At 47.0% G+C, this 25,969-nt stretch overlaps 3 protein-coding genes across 39 annotated transcripts in view; 2 read left to right on the plus strand and 1 right to left on the minus strand.

Annotated features, from left to right (window-relative positions):
- The window catches only part of CAMKK2 (calcium/calmodulin dependent protein kinase kinase 2), a 58,420-nt gene extending 37,121 nt beyond the window's left edge, over nt 1-21,299 (plus strand). For 7 of the 17 annotated variants that reach the window (XM_073222929.1, XM_073222935.1, XM_073222944.1 and 4 more), the window contains 3 exons: nt 2,612-2,712; nt 3,241-3,283; nt 20,624-21,299. In XM_073222929.1, the coding sequence (XP_073079030.1) occupies nt 2,612-2,712; nt 3,241-3,283; nt 20,624-20,803 (324 nt within the window). In that variant the 3' untranslated portion in view covers nt 20,804-21,299. The other 10 variants (XM_073222932.1, XM_073222936.1, XM_073222933.1 and 7 more) reach the window with 7 other exon arrangements.
- P2RX4 (purinergic receptor P2X 4) lies at nt 469-25,780 on the minus strand. Of its 7 annotated transcripts, none has more exons than XM_073222950.1 (12): nt 25,647-25,780; nt 21,778-21,925; nt 19,145-19,216; nt 18,952-19,024; nt 18,416-18,512; nt 15,334-15,414; nt 15,089-15,230; nt 14,856-14,992; nt 12,582-12,675; nt 12,363-12,428; nt 11,979-12,074; nt 469-775 (listed from the first exon to the last, which is right to left on the minus strand). In XM_073222950.1, the coding sequence occupies exons 1-12, from the start codon at nt 25,778-25,780 to the stop codon at nt 743-745; spliced, it is 1,173 nt and encodes a 390-aa protein (XP_073079051.1). In that variant the 3' UTR covers nt 469-742. The 7 variants fall into 7 exon arrangements, with proteins under 7 accessions (XP_073079051.1, XP_073079053.1, XP_073079050.1 ...); XM_073222949.1 differs by lacking the exon at nt 469-775 and adding an exon at nt 5,547-5,691; XM_073222954.1 differs by lacking the exon at nt 469-775 and adding an exon at nt 5,549-5,691 and having other exon boundaries at nt 25,527-25,663.
- IFT81 (intraflagellar transport 81) overlaps nt 25,780-25,969 on the plus strand; it is a 252,692-nt gene continuing 252,502 nt past the window's right edge. For 11 of the 15 annotated variants that reach the window (XM_073222926.1, XM_073222928.1, XM_073222927.1 and 8 more), the window contains exon 1: nt 25,784-25,967. The gene's annotated coding sequence lies outside the window, so the exon portion shown is untranslated. Of the gene's footprint in view, nt 25,968-25,969 lie in introns of all 15 variants that reach the window. The other 4 variants (XM_073222918.1, XM_073222915.1, XM_073222920.1 and 1 more) reach the window with 1 other exon arrangement.

A 25,969-nucleotide genomic window follows, 5' to 3' on the forward strand; every position in this document is an offset into this window, starting at 1 on the left:
CCAGGCCTCCTCCTGGCACACAGTGTGTGCCGGGCACTAGGCTACAGAGGTGAACACAGCACAGCTGCTCCTTCCACTGCGTCCTGAGGGCTGCAAGGGCTGGCTGGTTTGGCTAGGGAAGCAGCAGGGCAGGACAGTCTCACCAGGAGGAGGGACCTCTGCAAAGGCCCAGAGGAAAGGGGCTGGGGTGCTCCAGGAGCCACAGAGCACCCACCCTGGCAAGGGAGGCACCGTGAGTGCCTTGCCAAGGGGGTACAACCCCTTCATTCTCTTGAGTCAGTGTTTTCCTTTTTTTATTGGGATAGAATTCATGTTACATAAAATTAACTATTTTAAAGTGAGCAATACAGGAGCATCTATTCCATTTACAGTATTGTGCAATAAGCACTTCTGTGGTCTTGAAACATTTTGATCATCCTCAAAAGAAACCCCACACCCATCAGCAGCCACTCCGCACCCCCCTCTTCCCCCCGCCCCTGTCTGTGACAACCACCAATCTGTTTTCTGTCTCTGTAGATATACTTGCTCTGGACATTTCCTATATATGGACTCATACACTGTGTGGCCTTTTGTGTCTGTCTTCTTTCATTTAGCATCATGTTTTAGAGAGTCATCCACATTGTAGCATGTTGTTCCTTTTTATGGCTGACTCATATTCCATTGTATGGATAGACCACACTGTTTATCCATTCTTCAGCTGATGGAATTTGGATGTTTCTGCCTTTTAGTAATCAGTGTTTTTTCAAACACTTACTTTTCTTCTTAGCAGCAAACCCTTAAAAAAAATTCAGAAGCTAAGTCAATATATGAAACAGCTTGAAGAGGCACCAGGCTCTGTTTGAAGGGGGCTGGGGACCAGAGCCTCACAGAGTGTTGAGGCTACTTCCCTGAAAATTTCTGCACAGGATACAGCAGACCAAAGCATCACCAAAGGTGACTGGGTCACTTCCTTGCTGCAGAGCCTTCCATGGCTCCCTGGCAGGCAATGGGATAAGTTCCAAACTCCTGTGGGTGAGCCATTTAAAGTCAGGGAGTGAGGGAATCAGATCTAGGTTTTAGAGGCTGGAGGCAGATTGATGGGGGTGAGGTGGAAGACTGGGAGACAGAGGCAGGAGACTGAGCAGTGGCCAAGGGCGGTGATGAGGGATAGTTCCTTCTCCCAAAGGATCCGCTCCTCAGGCCAGTGTTTCCCAACCAAGCTTCAGACCTAGTCTGTGTTAAAGTGGGTGGTGGGGTGGGAATGTCAGGCACCAAAGAGTTCCTGTTCCCAGCAATGGATAAGCCAACCCTCAGTGCCTCTCAGACTCAGGACGTTCAGGATCTCTGAGCTCTCCACACCAGCCTATGGACTGGTCCTCCTCAGTGTCCAGGGATGTTTTCTCCTTAGACCTGGACAGGTGTTTCCCATCCTTGACTAAAATGCAGCCCCCTAAGAAATCAGTACCCATGTATGATGTTGGTGGGAGTGTCAAATGTTACAGCCACTGTAGAAAGCAGCCTGGCAGTTCTTTGAAATGTTGAACACAAAGTTATCATATGATCCAATAATTCCACTCCTGGGTGTACATCCAAGGGAAACGAAAACATTTTATGAGGAAAACATGTCCACACAAAAACTTGCACACAAATGTTCATGGCAGCATTATTTATAAGTGACAGAAAGTGGAAACAACCCAGATGTCCACCAGTGGATGAATGGATAACAAAATATGGCATATCCGTACAAAAGATTGGGTCATGAAAAGGAATGAAGTACTGATGCAACATGGATGAATCGTGAAAACATGATGCTGAGTGGAAGGAGCTAGCTGTAAAAATGTCACATACTATATGATTCCATTTATATGAAATGTCCAGAATAGACAACTCCACAGAGACAGAAAGCAGATTGGTGGTGGTCAGGGGCAAGGGGGACTTGGAAATGGGGAGTGACAGCTGATGGGTACGGGGTTTCTTTTTGGGATGATGCAAATGTTCTGAAATTAGATAGGAAATACAGTAACAACCATTGAATTGTACAGTTGAAAATGGTGAATTTTATGTTGTGTAAATTAGGTTTAAAAGCAATCTCAGCTCCCCCTTCCCCTGATTTATATCTGGGAAGCAACAGTTCTTTTCTTGTTGGGGTGGTCACAGATGGCTCTCTCCAAAAATAAAGGCTTGACCTTGAAGGTGAGAGAGGTTGATGGACCAGGCGGGGAATGTCCAGCGATGGCTCAGGTGAAACAGATGGTACCAAGTGTGCTGGAGGGATGGTGCAGGCCCGCTTTCCTGGAGCATATGGTCCTCTGTGGAAAGGGGGTGGCCAAGACTAGGTGATGATAGGCCTTGAACGTTAGACCAGGAGTTTGGATCTTATCCTTTTGGCCGCCAGGGAGCTGTGGAAGGTTTGGGAACAGATGGGTCGTACTTGGTGATGGCTTTGGCGGCTGTGTCCCAGGCAGGAGGGATGCTACTTAGTGTCTCTCACAGTCCTGCTGTCACCAGGAGCCCTGGGAGATGGCAGAAAGCTGAGAGTGAAGGAGGAGGGAGGTGGCACTTGTGGAGTGGCATGGGAGGATACTGCCTGCAGTCTCCCCCAGGTGGCTGAGACCCCTGCTCTCTTCTTCAGATCCTGGTGAAGACCATGATTCGGAAACGCTCCTTTGGGAACCCGTTTGAGTGCAGCCGACGGGATGAGCGCTCCTTGTCAGCGCCTGGAAGCCTGCTCACGTGAGTGTCCCCTGCCCACCTGGCTGAGTAGCTGGAGGCTGAATGCAGCACAGCCCTGCTCTGCCCACGCTGCGTGGGCCTGTCCTTGGAGCAGAGACTGTCCAGAAAGACTGAGGCCACACCCACCGGGCACACTAGGGAAATGGAGCAGTTTCTGGCCTTGGTTTCACCCTAGCCTGGGCTGAGCCTGCGTCCTTTTGCTGAAAACTAATTCACACTGGCAGTTTACCTCTCTCATGGGGACTTGCACGTTAACTGGGGGGGGGGGGCCTCTTGATAGCGTTTTTGTGGCCCAGAAGCATGGGTGCTTGATTGTGGGATTTTCAGTCCTGTGATGAGTAAGCAAGGCTAGTCTCACCCATGGGACCTTGCACATCACAGCAGAGACGTTCTACTCATAATCTTCCTGGCAACAGCTCTGTGAAGCTGGTGTCTGGAGTGTGAGTATCTCTGGGGTGGGGGACGGGCATCTCGTGGATCCCTTGTCCCTCGCTCACTTCCCTTTTCCCTCCCCTCTGGCCATTCCAGCAAAAAACCAACCAGGGAGTGTGAGCCCCTGTCTGGGCCCAAGGTAATGCCTGCCTGCCTGCCTGCCTGTGCTGTAGCCTCTGCAGGGGCCTGGGGGTGGGGGCAGCTGCAGAGCACGGGCATCCCCCAACCAGGCCGGAGGTTACTGCCAGCCCCGTTGCTGTGCCCAGGCCCACTTAGGCCTCTGGACCCAGGATAAAAACGTGGGGCATCCAGGGGCTAGGGCCCGCCGGCAGGTCATGCATGTGGGCTGGGGCTGCAGGTGCATGGTGCTCCACCCGGAATGCCTGTGAATTCACCCAGGTCTTACGACCCAGTCTGGCACCCACATATGCTCAGTGCACGCTGATGGCATTAAAGCTGTGTCACAGGACCCCAAGGCTGCCCCTGCTCTGGGCCTGTGTGGTCAGAGCATAGGTCAGGCATGTTGTGCTCTGGGGCTCCCCCGAGGGGCTCTTCAGCAACCGCCCTTTCTTTTCTGATGGGTTAAGACCTAGAAAGTCCGTGCCCTTCAGCCTGCTGCAAACGAGTTTGAGTTCTCTGCCCCTAGGGCAGACCCGAACATTTTCCCATAGGCCATGCCTCCTCCAAACACACATCCAGGTCGGTGTTACCAGCACCTCTCCAGACAGATGAGGATTTTTGTCATTGAAGGACTGAGATGACAAATACTTGGCATCCCTGTTGCTACTCGTACCCCCAGTGCCTGTGGCAGGGTAGACATCCCAGTGCTTGGCTAGAGCTTGACTCACCACCTCACCTCAGCTGGGAGCTATAGACAGCCATTTCTGTACTTTAAGAGCAGCTTTGTTAATTCACATATTATACATTTCAGCCTTTGGAGTATATGATTGAGTGATTTTTGGTATACTCACAGAGTTGTGCAACCATCACCACAGGCAATTTTAGAGCATTTTCATCTGTCCAGGAAGAAGCCTTGAATGCTCAGCTATCACTCCCAACTCCCCCATTCCCAGTAACGACCGATCTAGTTTCTGTCTCTGTTGGTTTGCCCATTCTGAACATTCCATATAAATGCAAATCACATATGGCCTTTTGCGACTTCTCTCACTCAGCATCATGTCTTCAAGGTTCAACCATGTATAGCATGTGTCAGAGCTTCATTCCTTTTTGTGGCTGAACTATATTCCGTTGTATGGATAGACCACGTTTTATCATCCATTCATCAGGTGATGATGGACATTATTTCCATGTTTTGGCTGTCACAAATAATTAATGCTGCTGTGAACAGTTCCTGTACAAGGGGCAGCCATTTCCATTTCTTAGGAGTTGGTTTATGAGATGAAATTTATGGGCCACCCATTCCACAGGAGTTAGGGGCTTACAAGGTAATGTAGAAGGAACACTTGTTTGGGGATTACTCTTTTCTGGCGCAGGCACAGCAGCAATTAGCAATCAGAGCCAGTGGTGGACTGCCTGAGAAGGTTGCCTTACCCTGTCAGGTTCTGTGTTGATTCTCTGCAGCCCGGCCTATAGTTTGAGCCTCACAGGGTGATGGGGAGTGGAAGCCTAATGCGCCGGCCCTGGCCTTTCTCTTCTCAACATCAGGTTTTAGGGTTTGCCTCTCATCTGTGTGCAAGTATGTAATTTGTTTCTTATTTTCAGTAAGATCAAAATCGCCCAACATGAGATTGGCCTGAAGGGCTTTCCTTGCCCCTCTTTTCCCTCACCTACAGTCCCAGCAGCACCTGGGGACTGCTCTCACTGTGGGTTCCAAATGGTCAGCACTCTGCAACCTGTAGGGCTTATTCAGTCACTGGAGGCCTTGGGCCAGAGGTGGGCAAGAGGTCTGCCAGCTGTCTGCAGCTGGAGCCAACAGGTATGAGCCAGAAGCTAGGCCAGAAATTGAGGGCCTGATTTGACACCTCATTACAGCTCTCCTTCCCAGGACATTTGACCTCTATTCTTTGGTAGAAACATAAAAAGCCAATGAGTGTGATTTTTAAACAAAGAGTTTCTTCCTAGGAATATACAGATATCCCGCTTTCCCATCCTGTACAGGGCAGAGCTTCTGGCCGGGGCACGTGGATATTAGTCCTGTGTGGCAAGCCCAACTGCTTCCCATAGAAGGGGTGATCTTGGTTTGGTAGTGGCCGGGGACCTCCACCTCTTGGACCTCTTCTCAGGGACTTACCCTCACATCTCTGTCACTTGCCCGCGTCTCGTCCTAGGCAGCTCTACCTGGCGGGGGCTTCTGGAATGGCCTCTGGGGGCACAAGGACACTTTTCCTTCCATCGACTTGGTCTCTTCTGCTTTGATCACTCACGTCGCCAAGTGGAGGGCTCTTCTCTCTTGTCTGAGGTGTCCCTTGTGCCTGTCTGCTGGGGCATTTCTGTTGACAACCATTTCGGAAAGCTGGCCACATGTGGGTCCTGCTCACTGCCCCAAGAAGCTCACCTTCTGGTGACTGAAAACTCTTCAGTCTTAGCCTAAAGGGTGGTGGGGAGTAGAAACACGTAAAGAACCTCAGTGAACAGGCCCCAAAGCCGGCTGCATGCTACTTATGTGGGATGATTTTACCCAGATAAGTTTGCATCTATTTTTATAGTTCCTTTCTATTTTTGGCAAATGATACTGGTTTTCCATTTACAGAAGGGACACAAAGTCTCCTTTAAAACTTTTATGGAAGCAGGAAAAACAGGGGAGAGCATCTGAAGAGGAAAGTCAAGCATAAAACATCCCAGGTGGTGCGGGAATGTGGGAGACACAGGTTCAGGGCTGTGCCAGCCTTGCCCCGGCTCTTAACATGGTTTTCTGTTCGGTGAGCAGGAAGCAAGGCAGCGAAGACAGCCGCCTGGGCCCCAACCCGGCCCCCGTGGGGGAGGAGGAAGTGCGCTTGTGAAAGGCGGTCCCCGCGTGGAGAGCTGGGGGGCCCCGGGCGCCGGCCCGCGCGCACGCATGCATCCTCTGCAGCCCGACCAGGCGATGGAGTAGCTGCCGGGATCGTGCAGCCTCGCGTGCAGGCGGCACACCTTCCCGGGCTGCCCCCGTGTTGCCATAGCAGCATGTCCTCGGAAATTCAGCAAGTGTGTAGAGCCTTGACAGTCATCTCTGGTTTGTTTTTTTCCTTTGTTGTTTTAAAGGGGACAAAAAAAAAAAGACTTGACTCCATGACATCGACCTTGGCCGCTGGCTGGCTGAACGGGCAGGTGTGAGGAGTTGCAGACCCAAAGCCACGTGCGTTTTGGGACAATTGCTTTTTAAAACGTTTTTATGCCAAAAATCCTTCATTGTGAACTCGGAACCACATCAGATACACCACGTGAATGTGTGTGGGGGTTTGAAAATCATGAAAAACTGGTAGAAAACTCTGGCAGCAGGGGTCTGAGACCGCAGAGTTAGTCCTTGCATTTGAAAGGGAGAGGAAGAGTGGGGGTGACCCCCTGCCAGCCCTGAACCCAAACCCCAAACCGTGGCACCTTCCAGGGCTGAGAGACTCCAGGGCTCAGGGCAGGGCAGGGCTCGCCCTCAGTAGCAGCAGGGAGCTTTAATGCAACTTATTTGTAAGAAGGACTTTTACATTTTTTTATGGATAGAGTTTTAGTCAGGACAACGGAAAGGGCTTGAAGTTTAATTGCTTCTCAAAGGAGATTTTCCAACCCTAGAAGGGCATTTGGTGGTTATGGGAGACCTTTCACCTAAAGGACTGAAGGCATTTCTTTATGACAGCCACTCAAAAGCAGGTTTCTGAATTAGTTGACTGGAGCTCTAGTAAATCGCAAAAACTTCAGGGTGAAATCCTACACTTCCATGTACATTACATGGCTTAAGAGTAAACAACAACAAAAAATATTTTCAATTCTCAAAGTAGACTGAACTCTAGGGTAGTTCAGAAATCCTTTAGAGCTTCCAGGATATATTCCATGGCATCAGGCATGTGATCAAAGTTAGAGCCAATAAAATCTATGCCTGTATATTAGCAGCTTAGTTTGCTTATAACGTACGTATTTTAGAGACTGCTAAGGTTCGGTTTTTTTTTTCTTCTTAAACACTAGCTGATTGTTGTAGTCAGTGAAGCACTTACTCAGTTTCTGGAGGGCCAGTTAGGAAGTACTTTCATTCAGCTGAAACACAAAATCATCCTTATTGGCAAAGCTCTGTGAGGATCTACACAGTAAATTTGGGGGTGCCTTTTTAGAGAAGACTGTGAAACCCAGAGCACTCCTCAGGGGCCAGTCCCCCAGAAGGAAAAGGTTTACCTTTTTTGACTTCCAAATAATATTGGGAAGTTTGGTTGCAACTCAAGTGTGACTTCTTCCAGAGTCACATGTGGGTAAGTTAAAGTTCAAGGGGTAGAAAACTAGAAGACTTCACCCAGGAGTCCTCTGTGGACTTTGTTGGTTACTGGGCTCAGAAGGACGTTTTCCTGTAGTTTTTATCTGATCAGCATTGTCATGAGGACTCTGTGCAGAGTGATGGAGAAGCAAGGCCTTGTGCCCCCTGCCCAGTACATTCAGAGCCTGGGCATTCCTGGCTTCTGTAGGCTTCGTAAGCTCTTGACCGTTGTTTAGTCAGACTTTTCTTGCTAACTTACAAACAGTACAGTATTAGGAAATGCTGGTTTTCAGGAGCAAAAGACACCATCTGATGGAGTGTCTGTCATCTCACCTCCTTGCTTTCTTTTTGTAACCTAGTACTTCCTCTTGCCCTCCTGTGCTTGTTTACATGTATGGGCTCCACCCCTTCTGGGAGCAGATGGGGTCTGGTTAGTTTGCAGTAAGCACCTTGTAGTGGTTAAAGTCAACAGGTCTTTAGTCTTAGTCCCAGCCCGTGTGTATGGACTCTGGCCTGGCCAAGTGGCTTGCCCAGAGTGGCCGGGCAGCATGCAGGGCTTCTGCAGACCTCCTCCTGTGTTTACACAGCTGCATCGGGCAACACCATTTCTCCCATCACAAAGCTCGTGTATAAAATTTCCTGTGTGGCATGCCAGCAAGCAGGCAGCACCCAGCTGTTTAGGCGGGTTGGTTGGGGGAGGCCCAAGTTCATAACTTCTTTTTCTTTAAACAAAGGAACACCAAAGAAAGCTGTAGAACGAATTACCACCCCTGAAAAGTATAATCAGAGAGCTGTTATATAAAGTGTTTAGAGCTACCCCTTTCTTGGAGCACAGTTAATTTTCAAAAGCCAGCTCTATCAGGAAAGGGGAGGAGCTGTTATGAGCAGCTTTTCTAGGTGAGTGAAAGGCTGCCCATCAGTTTCTTCCGTTGCTGGCTCATCTGAGGAACCAATTTGGTAAAAGCAACAAGTAGCTTGTATCTGTGGCCTAGATGGAAGCACAAGTTCTCTGCTCACCTTCTTTTGCCCTGTACCACTTACCCCATCTAGTCGTAGGCTTACCAGTGGCTCCTGTAAAGCCTTATCTAGCTCCTTGTTGGCACTGGGGCTGGAGAGTCTGTCTTCCCTGCTGGTCTTGCCCTTCCTGTGAGTTCAGGCTCCCATCTGCAAAGTCTTTATGGAATAAGGAGGCTTACACCTGTGCATTTAAACACAGAGGCTCAGCCTGTTGCTCCCACCCATCTTCCAAAGTGGAGCTTCATGTTGGGTGTGGGGGAAAGAGCCGTGACTTCCACTTGCTTCCAAGGTGCTAGGGAAGGTTTCAAGGTCATCGGTTCCCTTCTTCTCTCTAGCTTTACCAGCTGAGTTTCATGAGACTGCTGACTTTTCTATTCTGTGATTGATTTAATGCCCGATGCTTCTGTTTTATTCCTGATCCTTTCTACTATGCATTTTCCTTTTATCAGGTGTACAAAGTTAAATACTGTGTATTTATCACTTAAATGTACATGAACTTAAGAGAAACATAAGCCTTTGGTGTTTTTCCACAGATTAAGCTTCTCTGTAAACTTGAAATAAACAGACAGCAAAATGGTGCAAAGCCTGCTCCTCTTTGGGATGTTTTTGTTGGTTGGTTATTTAAGTTAGCACTGTCTAGGTATCTGTCCTTATGTCTGTTTTCTTTCGTTAGGCTGACAGCAAGATCAGATGCCCAAGTCAGGGCTAATGTATTCAGCATTACACTTTTCATCTCTAATTTTAAGCATGTCCTAGAAACTCACTACTCAAAGTGTGGTCTCCAAACCAGCATCATCAATGCTACCTACCTGGAGGTGGGTTAGAAATGCAGATTCCCAGGCCTTGTGTAAACAAACTCCCCAGCTGACCCACCTTCGTTCTGGGTTGAGCTCTGCTCTGGCAGGAAGCAACTGCTAGATTCTCCTGGTGGAGACCAAATGGGTGACTGGCTTCGGGAGCATTTTAACCACGCATTGACCATGTTCTGTGGGCAGGCATGCTACATGACACTTCACCCCACAAGGTAGGTATTAACCCCATTTATGGAGCAGCACCTGTAAACTGAGGCTCAGGAAAGTTAAGTCACTTGTCCAAGGGCTCTGAATTTGTCAGCAAATTGTGTTCTACACAGCCTTGGTGGTTGTGGTTTTCATGTGTGTGTGCAGACTGTGTTAGAACTGATGCTTTCTCCAGACTAAGGGCTGAGGGTTCCCTGCATTCCAAATGTGAGTCTAGCCCATGGCATTGCTCTACTGGCTTTTAACAGCAGTTTTCTGTTATCAAGGGACAGCAGATGAAGTCAGAGAGATTCCTATTCCATCACTGCAGAAACATGACTTTGAAATACTGGCCTTTAAGAGTCAAAAGCAGGTGTTCCTATTCAGACTTCATGGAGAATCTGATGAAAGTTGAAAGAAATGTCCATGGGTGCATCACTTTCAGAATTTTAGGGGTTTCAGAGACTCCTGGGAGGCCAACCATGGATGCAAGATCAAAGGAGCCCCATTTGAAGCAGCACCAAGGAGTGCAGGGCCTGTGGAGGTGTAGCTGAATAACAATGCCACTCCCATGCCTCACCCCAGCTGGCCCCAGAATTCCATTAGAAAAAGAGAGGCCAAAAGAAGTCCCTTATTCCACCCATCATCCCTCTTTAGCCTGAAGATAATAAACCATTGAAAAAAACCCCAGCTCCATCTGACCCACGGGTTCAGGCATTTTTCAAAAAGGCAATGTGAATCAGAGCTTTTTCACAGGGGTTCAGTAAATTATTTTCCCCTCAAAAGCAAGGAAAGCCCAGGTTGGTCATTCATCCAGCAGAAGCAGTGCACTTCTGAAATAGATGTTCTCTTCACTATTTGGAAATGAAGTCATGATAAGGGGGAGGGATGAGCTGCTTTCTTCAGGGAGACCCTGAACACTTGATGCAGAATTAAGTTGGTGTGAAGGGGAAGCTAGAAATAGCTCCATTAACATTTCAAATCAGTGGCAAGGTGGGTGTAGGTGGTGCTGCATTTGGTAGGAGACTTCTGGAAAGCAAGGGGAGTGAGGAGGATGAGCCATTTTCGTGTGGCCTAAAATTGTGTGTCCTATGGTATAGTACCACAATTTTATGTAAAAACGTACACAGGTAAGACAAGTCGCCACTACAAAAAAAACATCTTGTAAACTCTATAGGAACACAACCTAATGGAGATCAAAATTCTTAGGCCTTTAAGAGAAGGTTAAAGTAGGGGAAAAAATGCCCAAGCTCCAGCAACAGACTGCTTCAGGAACCTTTTCTCAGCACAGTGACTGGGACAACAAATGGATTTACTGGTGAAGTAAAAAGGAAGGGAGGAAAGTTGTAGCTCATGCTAAGAAACCACAGAAAGATTATGAAAATAATTTGCTTTAATGTTTGGTCCTCAAACATCTTGGTACCTCTTCTCAAAGCAGAAACACTGAATCTGCCTTGTGATTACACGGAAGAAGTCTCTGGTCATGGGAAGAGGAACAGCAGCCCAGGCCTGCTACAGGTCTAACAACCACACCCCGGCGTCCTTCTTTTCCTTATAAAGTGCTTGAACAGAGCTGCCAGGCCTAAGAGGACTGGACTGTCTCAGAGGGGGCTGGAGATGGGAGCTTCTGAGGACAGCTGGCCCTGAGAAAGGCCCCAGATCGCTGCCCCTGGGCCAACAATCCCCATCTGAAGGAACAGCAGAGGCGACCCAGCCAAGAACAGAGGGTAACCCACTGTGTAGAGTGCTATACTATGGAAACCCTACACAAAAAACACGGGAGCAGCTGAGAAACCCTGAAATTCTTGTGGATTGGAGACAGACTCAGCCTGGAACTTTCCTTCCTCCTTGCTGTGCTCTGATGAGAGCTGTGGGGTGGGAATCACTGGTCTATCTCACCACCAAGGCCCTGCAAAGAATGATTTGCTCATGGTTAATTGACATGCTTACAGATAAATGTATACCCACCATGTGCTGCCCACAGGCAAATCGGGGCAAATAGCCACTGGACCACTTGGGGCAGGCAAGAGGCAGGCTTTCCCTGAGGACTTTTGGGCAGCCCTTCACACCAAGTATACTTGAGTTGGTCCTAGTGCAGGGGTCTCAAAGCATGGTACCCAACCCTTCTTGCTGTGCAAGGTGAATTTTAGTAGTGTATGGACATAGCTTTTGTCCTAGTAACCATTATCATAACTAAAGAGTAAGACCTTCTGAAAGAAAGCATGAGGTAAATACTAGTACAGGTGGTCTAGGGACAGATGATGAGAGTGGCCTGTGACTACGTGGTTTGTGACACCAAATAGCACCAACTTTGTACTGGGGCTTCCTCTGGACAAGCCCAGCACTCTGGGTTTTTACTGCAACAAGAGGCAGGTGAGGTAAGGTGCTTGGACTCCCCTATCTGCTGGAGTTCAGCAGAGGCCTACCTGCTCATAATCTTCCACGTATTTGTATTTCTTCTCCCGATAGTAGTATCTTTTCTTCATGCAATAGAGGACGATGACATCGCATAGCACTGTCGCCTGCGTGTGGCACGGGGTGAGAAAGAATGAGCCAGGTGTGTTAGCCCGTTGTGCTGTGCGTGTCCCTTCCCTCGAAGCCTGAAACCTTTCAAACAGGAAAGGCTCCTCATCTCTTGGGAGGAGCACAGTCTTGGAGAAGGGAGGGTAGAGGTGGGGGCAAGAGGAACAAGCCCAGAGAACCAAGTCTAGAGGCAAGTCTGGTGTCAAGGGGAAGAACCAGGGTACCAGCTGTGCTGACTACTGCTAAGGAGGCCCAGTCCCAGGGGTGAACAGAGAGGCCAAACTCACCACCCCAAAAAGCGCCAAGCCAGAGCCAATGTTGATCATGGTAGGGATGATGTCAAATTTCCCAGCCTGCAAATGATAGGAGAAAAGGAAAACAAGTTGCTACAGGGTGACAGGAGCAGATGGAGGGTAGGGAGAGGCCTCTGTCCCTGGCCAACCTAGGAAAAGACTAGCGGGGTCTGAATGAGGGCCCAGAGAGGAGCTGGTGGCCAGGTCAGGTACCTTTCCAAACACAATGATGTCGAAACGGATGCCATAGGCCTTGATGAGTGTGCGACGCTCAGGGCCTGTCAGGTCACTGTAGTACTTGGCAAACCTGGGGAAGGCAGAGGACAGCGTGAGACAGGCAGCCGCACTTTCCCTCCCAGTCCTGAGCTAGGGGTGCTAAAGTAGGATTCCCCAGGCCCTCGTGGAGCTGGCGCTGGCTGAGGATTTACTCTAGCTGCTGGAGATGACACAAGAGTTCCTGAGGGCCTCTCCTGGCTAAACATGTGCCATGCAGCAGGAGGGCACTGAGGCCCGTGGGGCATATGGAGCACTGCCTGCCACCCCCAGCACCACCACTGCCCTATGGCTAAGCTGGAACCTAGTGCTCTGAACGTCCTTCCTGATATAGTTGAGCCACCTGACTTACTCCAGGAGACCTTGGCCACTAACAGAGTGTGGCCAGCCACAAGCAATCTCTTAAGACGGCTCTGTTGTTTTGTGGGTGGGGGACCCTGAATTGGCCACAAAACTCAGCATCAGCCCTGGACACTTTTTTTTTTTTAAGAACCACTGACCCATTAATGGATAAATGGATAAATAAAATGTCTAGCCACACAATATATTATTTGTTCATAAAAAAGAGATGAAGTACTGATAGATGCTATAAAACGGATGAACCATGAAAAACAAACATGCTGCTAAGTGAAAGATGCCAGTCACAGAGGCCACATGTTGTATGGTCCCATTTATATGGAAGTCCAGAAGAGGCAAATCCAGAGAGACAGGAAGTAGCCCAGTGACAGCCGGGCGCTGAGGTGGCTGGGGGACAGAGGTGATGGCTGAAGGGTACAGGGTGACACCTCATGTCATTTGCTCCCCTGGGTTATACAAGAGGCCCACCAGCAGACTACGCCCTCAGCCTGGGATCTGTGGCTCACAGCTGCTGTGTGGTAGGCCTGGTCTGGGGAACTCAGGTGGGGCTGATGCTGGTGGAGCTCAGGGGGATGGGTGTCCTCATGAGGGTCCCATCAGCTTCTCTCTGTTCTGGGGTTCTGACCCAAGCATGAGGTTTTCCAGTGCTTTCTACAAGAATTGTGTGACAACAGATAAAGAGCAGTACAAATCTAACTCCCTTACCAGGAAAATCAAATATCTGCCCTATTATCTGTGTACCATATGGTTCAAAAGGACAGCAGATCCTGCAATTAGACATTCCTTGATCCTTTGTTTGATTCCACATATCACCACTAGAGGGAGACAAGTGCGACACAAAAGCACTACTGACCTGCTCATGGGGCCCCACTGGGCCTAGTTTTAAGAGGGACAAAATGGATAAAAGATGTAACAAAGATGTACGTGGCTGTGGATTTGGCTTCCTTGAAGTGGCATACATGACCCTGGTGCTTCCCATCAGATTACAGGCTGTCCTGGGTTGAACACTGTCCCCCAAATTCGAATGTCCAAGCTGAACCTGTGAATGTGACTTTCCTTGCAAAGAGGGTCTTTGCAGGTGTGATTAGTTAAGATGAGGTCATGCTGGAGAGGGTGGACCCTGAATCCAGTAAGAAAAGAAGAGACACAAGATGCACACAGAGGGAAGAAGGCCATGTGACAACACAGGCAGAAGCAGGAGTGATGTATTTACAAGCCAAGGAACACCAAGCATGGCCAGGAGCCACCAGAACCTGGAAGAGGCAGGGAAAGAGCCTGGACTCTGGACTTGCTGACACCTTGATTTTGGGCTTCTGGCTTCTAGAACTTAGAGAATAAATTCCTGTTGTTTCGAGCCCCCCAGATAGTGGTGATTTGTCATAGCCCCCCAGGGAGTTAACATACAGCATGTTCAGCAGGGAAGTACCAGCGAGGGCCTTTCCTGACCCCAAACCTGATCACCTGTACCCTGGAGATTCTGGGGACAGACTCAGTCTTTGAGAACAAAATTCCTGGGTCAGGCTCCGAAGGCCCATAAGCTTATCTGCTCTGTAAATTCATGAGCAGAGGTCCTGGCTGAGGCTGCCCTAAGGAAGCTAAAGCAGCCAGCCCCTTTGGCTGCTCCGCAAAGAAACTGTTTTGACGTGTTTCTTGAGGCAAGAATAGGCAAGGAGCACTCTCATGGGCCAGAATGCTACAGGCATGAGGCCCTGCCTGGAACCCTCTCCCACCTGCCCCTAGGGGGCTGCCTGAGTGCTGGGCTTTGGTTGGCCTGGATGTCCCCCCTGGGGAGGGATCCAGCCACTGTCACCCTCTAACACATGTGAAATGGGTCCAGGCTTGTGCCATTTTCAATACCTGAAATTGTAGCCTGGGGACACATTATGGTCTGTGTCTCGGGTGTCCAGGCGGCGGAAGGAATATTTGGGCAGGCAGTGGGTGGCGGCCCTGTCCAGGTTGCAGTCCCAGTTGATCTGGATGCCCATGATGCCTCCCTGGAGGTTGAGAGCAGAGAGAGCAAGCTTTCCTCAAAGCCCATTCTAGAACAAGATGTGTCAAAGATTGTTAGAAGAGCCAGTACACAGGCCTACCTCAACTGCCATGTCCTGGAAGCTGTGCCCTGCATTTTCCACAATTTTGCCAAGACGGAATATGGGGCAGAAGGGATCTGTTATAGCGTCATAAACACAAGATTTGAGGTAGGTGGTGGTGATGTTGGGAAGGATATTCCTCCTAAAGTTGGAAGGAAGCAGAAAAAAGAAGCAAGGAAAACCTCAAAGAAGAGTCAGAAGTTTCTCCCAAGACACTGGTGAACTCAGAGCTGGCCACCACTTACTTGCTGAAATTAAATTTGGGGTACCAGATGTTGTTCTTAACCAAAAGAGTGAAGTTTTCTGCAGCCTTTAAAAAAGCAGGTCTGAAAAAAATTATAACATACTGTTAATAAAAGTACAAATCTATGTACACTTATATACGTAAATTTTTAAAAAGCATATGTATACACGTCTTAAAATGTCATTTTGTCAAGAACAAAGTGAAACATCTCCAGCATTTTGTACTCTCCTCTGCAAAAATACTAGGTTGAGAAACGAGTCTGTAAACCAGGGCTTCTGGTTTCTTCTTCTCATGGCCTCTTGCCCAAGGCAGCGGGAATTTATGAGCCTGAGGAATACCTAAGGAAAAGATGTGCCTAGAGGCTCACTGGAAATCATTCCCACCTTGCCTCTCTCAGGTGTTCTCAAAGGAACGCCCAATGGATCTGGTTTTACAAGTCAAAGCAAAGATAGTTTCACCAACAGGTGGATCCTGACCTCTTCTCGAAAGTTCCCCCAAAGTGTGTGTCTTCCTCTTAAGTGCCCAGGAGTTCCTAGCTGACAATATGAGTTGAATCTGCCCCCCAGAGGACTCCACCTGTTGGTCGACTTCTAAAGGAGAATCCAGCACTGTAGGCCCACCTCTTGGTATAGGAGGCCTCCCCTGATCCAGGTGGAAGCTTTGCAGTTATAAACAACATCAGTGGTCTTCCCAACTCAGACACAGGAGCAAGGTCAATGGCTAGCCCACACAATGAGGAGCGCTTAGCCTGTCATCACTGCTGACACATAAAGCCCACTTCTCAGGGCTTCAAATTTCCTCATCCCTGTACCAGGAGGGATGGATTAGATCAGAGTTTTTCCAACTTCTGTCATTCTCTGAACCATAACCTTTCCCCCACAACTGTGGACCTCATATACAATACTTGGCTTGAAGATTAACTCACCTTTTAAAAAAAATCTGAGGTGAAATTCACATAAAATTAACCATCTTAAGGTGTACAGTTCAATGGCATTAAGCACGTTCACGTGTCATACAACCATCACCACTATCTAGTTCAAACATTTTCACCTTGAAGGGAAACTCAATACCCATTAAGCAGTTACTATCTATTCTTCTTTCCCCCGGCCCTTGGGAACCACCAATCTACTTTTTGTCTTCCTGGGATTTGTTGACCTGGACATTTCAGATGAATGGAGTCATCATACACTATGTGACACTTTGTGTCTGGCTTCTTTCACTCGGCATCATGTTTGCCCGGTCCATCCATGGCATAGCCTGTGTCAGGACCTGATTCTTTTTTATGGCTGACTTATATTCCATTGTCTGAAGGCACCATGATCTATTTATCTCTTTATCTGTTAATGGACATTTGGCTTTTTTTCCTTTAGGATCAACTCACTTTTTTGACATTCATTTTGAAATGAAACTTTCCATCATGGCCGTACAAAATGTCATTCGCTATAAGTCAGAGGTCTTTGTTCAAATAAATATAACAAAATCAAAACAATGTTACCAGAAGTTGTAGTTAACATTGTCTGCCCAAGGTGTTGAAGCTGGGGCTTGTTCTTTGTAAAAAATGGAAACCAGTAAATGACAGAAAGGTATTAAAGGCACCCAAGACCAGGATGTCCTCCTTGAAAGAAGATAAGGGGTTGAATGAGAACGTTAGTGGGAATGTGCCTCAATGTTCCTTCATGCATCAGTGTACACTTAAAAGTCACACCCTGGGTCAGACCAGTAACAGCACTGTCCAGTGAAAATATACTGAGACACAGACACATGCCACATTGTAATTCAGTCTCCTAGTAGCCACATTAAAAAGTGAAAAGTGGAATTAACTTTTCAATAACCCAATATATCTGAAATATTACTTCAACATGTAAACAATATACAATATTAATGAGATATTACATATTCTTCTTTTTTTAAAAAATAAATGTGTTTGGAATCTGGAGTACCTTTTGCCTGACACACATCTCATTTTGGGCCCAGCCACATTCCCAGTGCTCAGTGGCAACACGTGGCCAGTGTCTCCTACACTGGACAGCACAGATCATTAAGATCCTTTCCAGCTCTGAAATGCTAGGATTCCTTTTCTCTTAGTATTTTCCCTTGCCTGAGCTGCCGCTCTCGGCAATCTCAAAATCAGCAGTTCTGAACGTTCTTTTTTTCTGTTGCAACAAACCTGATTCACATGGCTACCTGCTCTCCAGGGCTTATCTGGGCCTCAGTCTGAACTTTGGGTAAGAAGGCCGGGATTGTATGCAATTCTGAGAGCATTGTCTCTAACTCCACTAGCTCAAAGCAGAGTAAATTATGATCGTGAAGAATGTTATTCTTGGGCAACCTCAAACTTGCTCTAGTTTATAAAACATGCTTCAGTGGACATTATTTTCCTGCCCAGCGTCTGTTTCCCTTTTTTTTCCTGGTAGTACAGTCCCCAATTTCTCTGGAAGCCACACCTCCCCAGCTCTCAGCCTGTGTCATTTGGTTGGGGCTGACTGCACCGGGCTCCATAGGTGGGCAGATGGCCCAGGCCAGAGCCAATAAGTAAAATCCATCCCTCAGCTGCGGCAATGGCTTGAGGGCTGTGGTTGAACATGTGATGATGGACAGGTCTAGAATCTATGGACAACTGGTAGGGCGATTTGGCCTTGTGGGGACATAAGCCCAGAGCTGCCTCCTGGGAAAATGACACCAACATGGAGAGAAGCAGAGTCAAGAAGTGGAGACTCTGAAGCTGTCCTTTGAGTCCCAGATCTAACCACACTGGGCTCCTGTGGTGAGCTGAGCAATAATCTGCCCCCCGTGTTTGTATTTGCATGTGTGAACTCTGAAGCACTGAGAATGGTTTCCTGTTGGTCACTTGCAACTGACAGAGTCTAATAAGGATGAAGTCATTTGTCCCCTTGCTATGAGTGACAAACTGCAGCCCACTTTGCCACTGATGGTTGCTGTCTTGTGGTTGAGAACCCCTAGGGAAGACCTACTACATACACATGGCCACCAAGAGGACAATGTCACCACACATAACGCACACTACTGCCTTAAACTCCCCGAGAACCATAGTTAGGGCACTTCCTTCCCTCGGCAGGACTTACTTTGGCACGTGTGTGTCATCCTCTACCGGGCACCAGGCTGCAACCTCACATGTCTTCACAGTCTCATTGAACAGCACACATCTTCCTGTTGCGACTCCTACAGGGTTGAGGAAGACCCAGGTCCACAGGGGTCTCCTATTTTCTACCTTTGTGAGGTTGAAAATGGAAGCTCCTCATAGCATCCTATGCAACCAATCTTGAGCTATTCCAATTCTGGGATGTTTCCAGTAATTGGAGGTCTGAGTCCTAGCCACCACTCTGCCAGGCTTGGGCAGGGCTACGGTGATGCCCAGCCACGGCACAAGGCAAGATCTGGGATGGCTTCTGGGATACGGTAACAGAGGTGACTGTCAAGAGGATCCTGGAATCCCAGTCTGGACATGAAGCTCACCCAGGGTCTTCTGAAAGAACTGGGGAATGTGGGGCTTTCTTTATCCCAGAGATTTCTCTGAGAGAAGCCCCATAGGGAAGCAATCTGGTTGGGCGCTACCCTCCCCAGGCTGTGTCTACTGTGGGGTCACGGCCACATGTCGTACCACTGCTGTGGGTGCCTGAAGAGCCAGAAGCACAATCTGCATCTGATTTACACACAGTGTTCTTATCTGGAACCTGGAAAAAGAGAATGCTGAGTGAAAACAAGTTCTGCATGGCCCAGCCAAAGCACAGCAGGACAGGCAGATGGCCCAGGGGAGAGTGAGGCCCGTGGCTCTTCCCTAAGAAGCAACCTACCTCAGGACAGAAGCCCTGGGTCTGGTTCATGGTGGTAATTATGTTGGTCATGATGAAGAGGGAGTTTTCTTCCTGCAGAGCGGGCAGAGGGGAGGGAATGCCACGTTACCTTCAGAGGAGTGAAGCAGAGCCCCAAAGAAAGCCACCTGTTCACTATAGGACAGTCCCTTTCACTTCTCCCACATGCCATGCAGAAAACAAAAACTGATGTTTAGGTCTCTTGTTCTCTCCTATGAAAGTTCGTAACCCAACTGAAAACAGGGACACAAATACTTGTACAGCAATCTCTCCTTTATCCATGGAGGAACATTCCAGACCCCCCATGGATGTCTGAAACCACAGGTAAGCTGAACCCTATACATACCATGTTTTTTCCATACTTATGGTAAAGTGTAATTTATAAATTAGGCACAGCGAGAGACTGACAACAATAATAAAATAGAAAAATTACAATAATATACTGTAATAAAGGTTATATGCATGTAAGCTCTCTCAAAATATCTTACTGTACTGTACTCACACTTCCTGTACTCACACTTCCTGTGAAGATATGAGATGATAAAACATCTGCATGATGAGATGAAGTGAGGTGAATGACTACTATTGACCTTTTGACCATATATCAGGAGGATCATCTGCTTCTGGACTCTAAATGACTATGCATAACTGAAACCATGGAAATTGAAACTACAGATAAGGGGGGACATGTATATGCATGTTCACAGCAGCATTACTTACAATATTGACAATAGCCCAAAGGTGGACCCAACCGAAGTGTCTATCAACAGATGAATGGATAAACAAATTGTGGTCTATCCTATAATGGAATATGATGCAGCCATTAAAAAGGATGGGTATACTGACACAAGCAACAATGTGGATGAACCTTAAGAACATGATGCTAAGTCAAAGAGCACAGAAGGCCATAGGTGTATGATTCTACTGATTTGAAATGTCTAGAATAGGCAAATCCATAGACACAGAAAGTTGATCGGTGATTGCCTGGGTGGGGGACAGGAGGAGAGCAGAATGATTGCTTAATGAGTATGTAGTTTCCTTTTAGGATGATGAAAATGTTCTGGAACTAGACGAGGTGGTGGTTATGCAACATTGTGAATGTACTAAATGCCACTGAACTTTTCATTTTCAAATGGCTAATATTATGGTTTATAAATTTTCCCTCAGTTAAAAGGGTCTGTAGACATTTCCACCCCCAGGGCTGACAAGGTGGTAGAAGCTCTAGGAATAGGTGGCATCTTCCAAAGAAAGGCCTACAACAAACCATGTTGGGAGACAAGGAAATGGGCCACAAGAGAAGGTATGAGGATGTGGCACCTCTATCAGGTTCCCAGGTGTCCCATATACAAACATACCACTCACATGGTGTTTACAGAAGGTTGTTTCTATAACTCTCCTGAGTTAGACAAGAATAATTCAGTATCATTTACTTTGTGCTTCCCATTTCTTATCTATTTTAAGTTTAGGGAAGTTTTCAGTCTGGAGATGAGCCAAGTAGGTGTGGTGCAAAGAGATGTTTGTGTTCCATCTTTGGAGAAGCAGGACATCATGAAAGCTGGTGAAGAGAGCTCTGTGGAACTCACATGGCCCCCAGCCCAGATCAGACAGAAGCCAGGGTTGCTGCATGTTCCTTTCAGCTGAGAGCAGAAGCATAGAGCCTGTATCCTTCCTTGGTTCCAGTTAAGAGACTGACTATGATATTCCCAGAGCTAGCCAGGGTAAGGCCAGGCCTTCATGGGCAGCAGAGGTCTCTTGGTTGACAGAGGTCCATGCCAACAGGACCTCCCACCTCCATCAAACTACAACCCCCTGTTCCATTTGACCTTATTGTCATTACCTCTGTCTTCTCTCTGTGCACCCCACAAGACCCTTGTCTTGAGAAGGCAGGGGAAAAATGAACAGACTTGAAGACAGAGTCTGAAGTCCTTGCTTTCCCTCCCAAAGCTATGAGCCAGGAGCTGGCAGCTTATCTGCACTTGGTCATCTTAGTCATCCTAGCAGGTAAGCCATCTGGAGGGATATGCCAGGTATGGCTGTGGACCACAGCCATTGCCATGGCTAAAGAGAGTCAACATTTAACTTGGAGCTTTGTAGATTTACATACTGGATACTAGGACACTGTATCAAACACTTTGTTTCCTTACCTTTGTTCCTGATGAAATCCTAGGCAGGTATGTCTGTTTTCTTCTGATTTGGCTTTTGGTTTCTAATTGCTGTTAAAGTTTTTACATTGTCTGAAAAGATTTACTTTATGTGGTTTACAATAATAAAGCAAATACAAAATGTGGAAAGGTGATATTTCCACCTGAATTTTTCCTAGGATTTAAAACAGTTGCTTTTTCATCCTTCAGAGTTTGACAGACCATGACATCCATATGGAAAACTTCCTGTGATTGAGCCACCCATTTTTTAGTGCTGAATAAACATAGGTGATTGAGTACTTGAGCCAAAAAGATCATCTGTATTGCTTTCTTGGACTAAGCTGATAAGTATGAGCGCTGCTGGTATCAGAACTCCAGCCGTGCCAATTATTAATCCAGTGTGCAAAGACAGTAATGCGAATGGAGCTAACTAGAAACTTTAGTGTTAGACAGAAGTCATAGTGGGAAGCATACCTGAGCTGGAATCACATAATCGGCCACATCCCAGACCCGGAACCCAAGTTTAGAAGTGTTGGTCACAGTCACGCCCTTGGCTTTGGTAGTAACTGAACTGACCACAGAGTCCATTTCCTGGTAGCCTTTTTCCCATACAAACACCCACCTACAAAATAAAACAGGTTTCTTACATGGACATTAAGATTTGTTAAATTTGAATTGACACTGGAGAGCCTCTGATAGCCAGAGTCGTATGTTTACTAATTATGTGACTTTGCAAAAGCTGCTTAACTTCTGGGGGCTCCATTTTCACTTCTGCAAAATGGGCATAATAGCTCCTAAACCACAGGGCAATTTGTGGGAAGTAAACGAGGTGATGCAGGTAAAGCACTTAGCACAGTGATCAGCATAAAAACAATGCACAATGTATGCTGTCTTTATTAGATATTTGAGCACCTTTAATGTGCTATGACCTGCAGAATCACCAAGATAATAAAAATTGTAAGTTATCATTGGAGAGCTTTTAGGTGCCAGATACTGATCTAAGCTCTTTATATGTATTAACTAACTTAATCCTGATGACTTTATAAGGCAGACGTTATCATCATTCTCCACTTTACAGAGGAAGAAACCAAGACACAGAGAGGTTAAGTCACATGCCCAAGGTCACACAGCTAGGATTTGAATTCAAGCCTTTTACCTCTGAAGCTTCTTCTCTTGCCCCATGCTATACTCCCTCTAAAAAGGAGAATTTCACCATTCAAGTGACTTTTAAAAATTAAATTGACATATAGTTGATATATAATATATTGGTTTCAGGTGTACAGCATAGTGATTGGACAGTTATATACATTATTAAATGCTCATCACGGTAAGTGTAGTTACTATCTGCCATCAAAGATATTAAATTATTATTGACTATATGCTCTATGCTGTACTTTATCCCATCAATTAATTTGTTTTGTTATCAGAAGTTTGTACGTCTTTATTTCCATCAACTAATTTGCCCACCTCCTCACCTTCAAGTAACTTTTTATAGTAGTTTCTTACTTTTTTCCCAAGAATTCAGGTTATGTGTATGCTTCTCTCCTCTGAAGTGTGGGCATTACTACCAGTCTGAATAATTAAAAATCTAAAGGTATTATTCCTTGGTGGTTAGGACCCTGGAACACAGACCAAAGCCAATCTTGGTTCCTATCTCAGCTCCACCACTTACGAGGCATAATGACAGCCACGTTGCTTAACTTGTTTCAGTTTCTCAGTTTTTCCCATCCTGAAGATGGGAATGATAACAGGACTTCACAGGGTTGTTGTGAGGCTAAATGAGTTAATGCATGTCAAACGCTTAGAACAATATTTCTGAGTCACCATGAGTAGGCTGAAATTGGCCATGATGGGAGTATTTACACCACAGAAATTGGCCAGTACTACAAATCAGAACTCTTCCCCACAAGAGCTGTCATTTAACATCTACCAGTGTGTATTACTGTTGTCATTATCCCTAGTATCAAGAATTTCTAACATCTCTCTCCCCTCCTCATAAGCCCTAGATGCTGAGAATTCAGAAAACCACTGGTTTGGGTTACTTATTGATAGGTTTGGTCAGAGCGGTCTCCAAATTCATTATCCATCCTAGAGGAGGGGTTTTCCCCTAACAAGTCCTCTTCTTCAGGGGTTCTAGGAATTCACCTGCAATGTAAACTTCCATTTAATTTTAATCGGACACACAGAAGCTCGGAGCAGGAAGGTCACCGTTATTTTACCACAGAGTACAGTGACTGCCAAACAGCAGACTCGTAGTTTCACACTTATCACTATGGATTAACTATTTCCTCATCATGTGACTTAGAAGTAGATAACTGAGAAATGCATTTTCAGTGTCTTTTTTAGGAAAGATTGGTATAGGTCACTATGAGAAAAGAGACCATAATTTCACCAAGATGAACTGGATCAGGAAGTTAAGAGACAAGTTTAAAAAAAAAGTATTTAATTAATATCCTGAGTCAGTTTTGCTCATTGCAAGATGGATAAAAGCATTTACTACTTTAAAAATCTTCATGATCAAAATAGAGAACACTCCGTAGGAACCCTAGAAAGCTACAGTGCCCAACAAAAGTACAACATGAGCCATATATGTAATTCAGATATTCCCAGTAGCCATGTTAAAAAGTAAAAAAAAAAAAACAACAGGTAAAATTAATTTTAACAATTTATTTTATATAACCCAATATATCCAAAATATTTTAACATGTTATCAATATATTTAACATGTTATCAATATAATGTTAACAATAAAATTAGCATGTATTAATGTATAATGTGTATTAATTTTTACTTTATCTTGGACTTGGAAAGCTGGTATATTTTATAGTGATAGCACATCTCAGTTTGGGGTAGGTACATGTCAAATGTTCAATAGCCTCATGGGACTAGTGCAGATATTGATACTTTCTGCAGTACAGATACCCTAACATAGATGTAAACTGATCCTCCCATGAGCATAAAAGCCAAAAGGAAAAGTGTGAGAGCTCCTGATTCCAAATGCTTCCAGTCCAAACCAGCAATGTGAGTTGAGTTAACCAGCTAGAGAGGGGCTCAAAATTTAAGGGTGCATCACAATCACTGGAGGACAAGGAATTGGTGGTGGTGGTACATAATGTAACTTAATGAGTCCAAACCTGGCCATAGACCAGATGGTTCTGATGTAGCATTCATGCCTGGGAAGCCCTATTATTGAAAACTGTCTTGTGCCTACTGCTACTGGGCTGATAGATATTAGAAGGCAAACCTGTTGGATTGTGCAAATTTCCTTGGAAGTGTTAACAGCTTCTAAGATCCACCTCAGAGTAGGGGAGCTGTCATTTTAAAACAATTCTTCAGGAGAGTTTTGCATGATCAGGTAGGTTTGGGAAACAGTACATTGGTCCCCAAATCTTGCAGCACATCAGAATCGGTCCCCAAATCTTGCTGCACATCAGAATCACCTGGTACTCCATAAGAATCAAAGGTCCAGGGATGGGAGCCAGCAGTCAGTATTTTTTTTTAAATTCCCAAATGGTTCTAATGTTGGGGACTACAGCAATAGGCCTTTGACGAAAATAAAGCATGGCCCAGATAACATCTGTTAGCTCAGCCGCTGTTAGACACTGTACAACCCCAGCGGCACCTTGAAAGTGGTTCCAGTTGGTAAGTTAATTTCAACCTCTCTCCAGTGTTGTTAAATTGTAACAGGCACACGCTATTAAAATTAAGCCCTTGGTGAGGACTGAGCGTGGCAGGGTATGGATAAGCCTAAGAGGACAGCATGGGGGTGACAGGTAGGTATCTGTGCCAAAAAGTCCCAACGACCCCACAAAGCAAAGGAAGTGAACTTTAAATGCCTTTTGGAAGTGTGATCTCTCTACTATCTTGGGTTACCACATGCTGCTCAAAGGAAAGGCCCAGAAGCCACAGAGCCAAAAGAAACTAAGCAGAAATTCCAAACCTTGGTTTCCGTCAGCAGATCTTTAGAATGAGAAGTGAAGAGCAAAGATTGAGACATTAGGGCAAAGCCGCCCACAGCCAAAGAACGTGATGGAAAGAGTCAGAAGCACAAGCAGCAGGCATGGCGAAGATGAAGGTCTAGCCAGGCTTTGCCCTTAAACACGACATCAAAGCAGTCTCCTGACCTGGAGACGCAAACGGAGCCCGTCCCAGGGGGCTACGGTACGGGAAGGGGTGGGTCCCGGCCTCGGGTTGCCGCCCCCGAGGGCGCCCACGGGGCTCACCCAATGACTGTGGCCAGGAGGAGCAGGAGCACGGCTGGGACCCACAGCAGGGAGCTTCGGGCTGTCGGGTCATCCCAGTCCCCGGACCCCCACGGGGGCAGCGCCCGCGGCTGCGCTCACCCGATGACGTAGGCCAGGATGAGCAGCTGCACCGCCCGGTTCATGAGCCCCACTTTACGGCTGCGGATGAGCACGATGCGCGGCGTGTCGTACTGGAACAGGAAGCCCGCCAGCACCGCGCAGCAGCCCGCCATGGCCCGCACCCGCCGCCGCCTTGACGCCGGGCTCTGAGCTCAGGGCTGGCTGCCCGCCCGGTCGCCCCCTCCGGGCCCGGGAGCCCCGCCCAGGCAGCCTGGCGGCTCGAGCTCCACCTATTGCGGGCCCGGAAGGAGGTGCTGTGTCTCGTGGGTGGCTCGGGCGGAGGCGTGGCCTCCCCGACGGGT

The sequence above is a fragment of the Manis javanica genome, chromosome 15, assembly GCF_040802235.1.
Source record: "Manis javanica isolate MJ-LG chromosome 15, MJ_LKY, whole genome shotgun sequence".
Classification (NCBI taxonomy): Eukaryota; Metazoa; Chordata; class Mammalia; order Pholidota; family Manidae; genus Manis; species Manis javanica.

Excerpts from the sequence above, each read along its gene's own strand:
- P2RX4 (XM_073222949.1), bottom strand. The coding sequence starts at position 25,780 with ATGGCGGGCTGCTGCGCGGTGCTGGCGGGCTTCCTGTTCCAGTACGAC. Across the intron at positions 18,513-18,951 it reads TTCAGGCACCCACAGCAGTG|GAGTCGCAACAGGAAGATGT; the intron begins GTACGACATGTG and ends TCAACCCTGTAG. Across the intron at positions 5,692-11,978 it reads ACGTGGAAGATTATGAGCAG|GCTAAGACTGAAGAGTTTTC; the intron begins GTAGGCCTCTGC and ends ACCACCCTTTAG.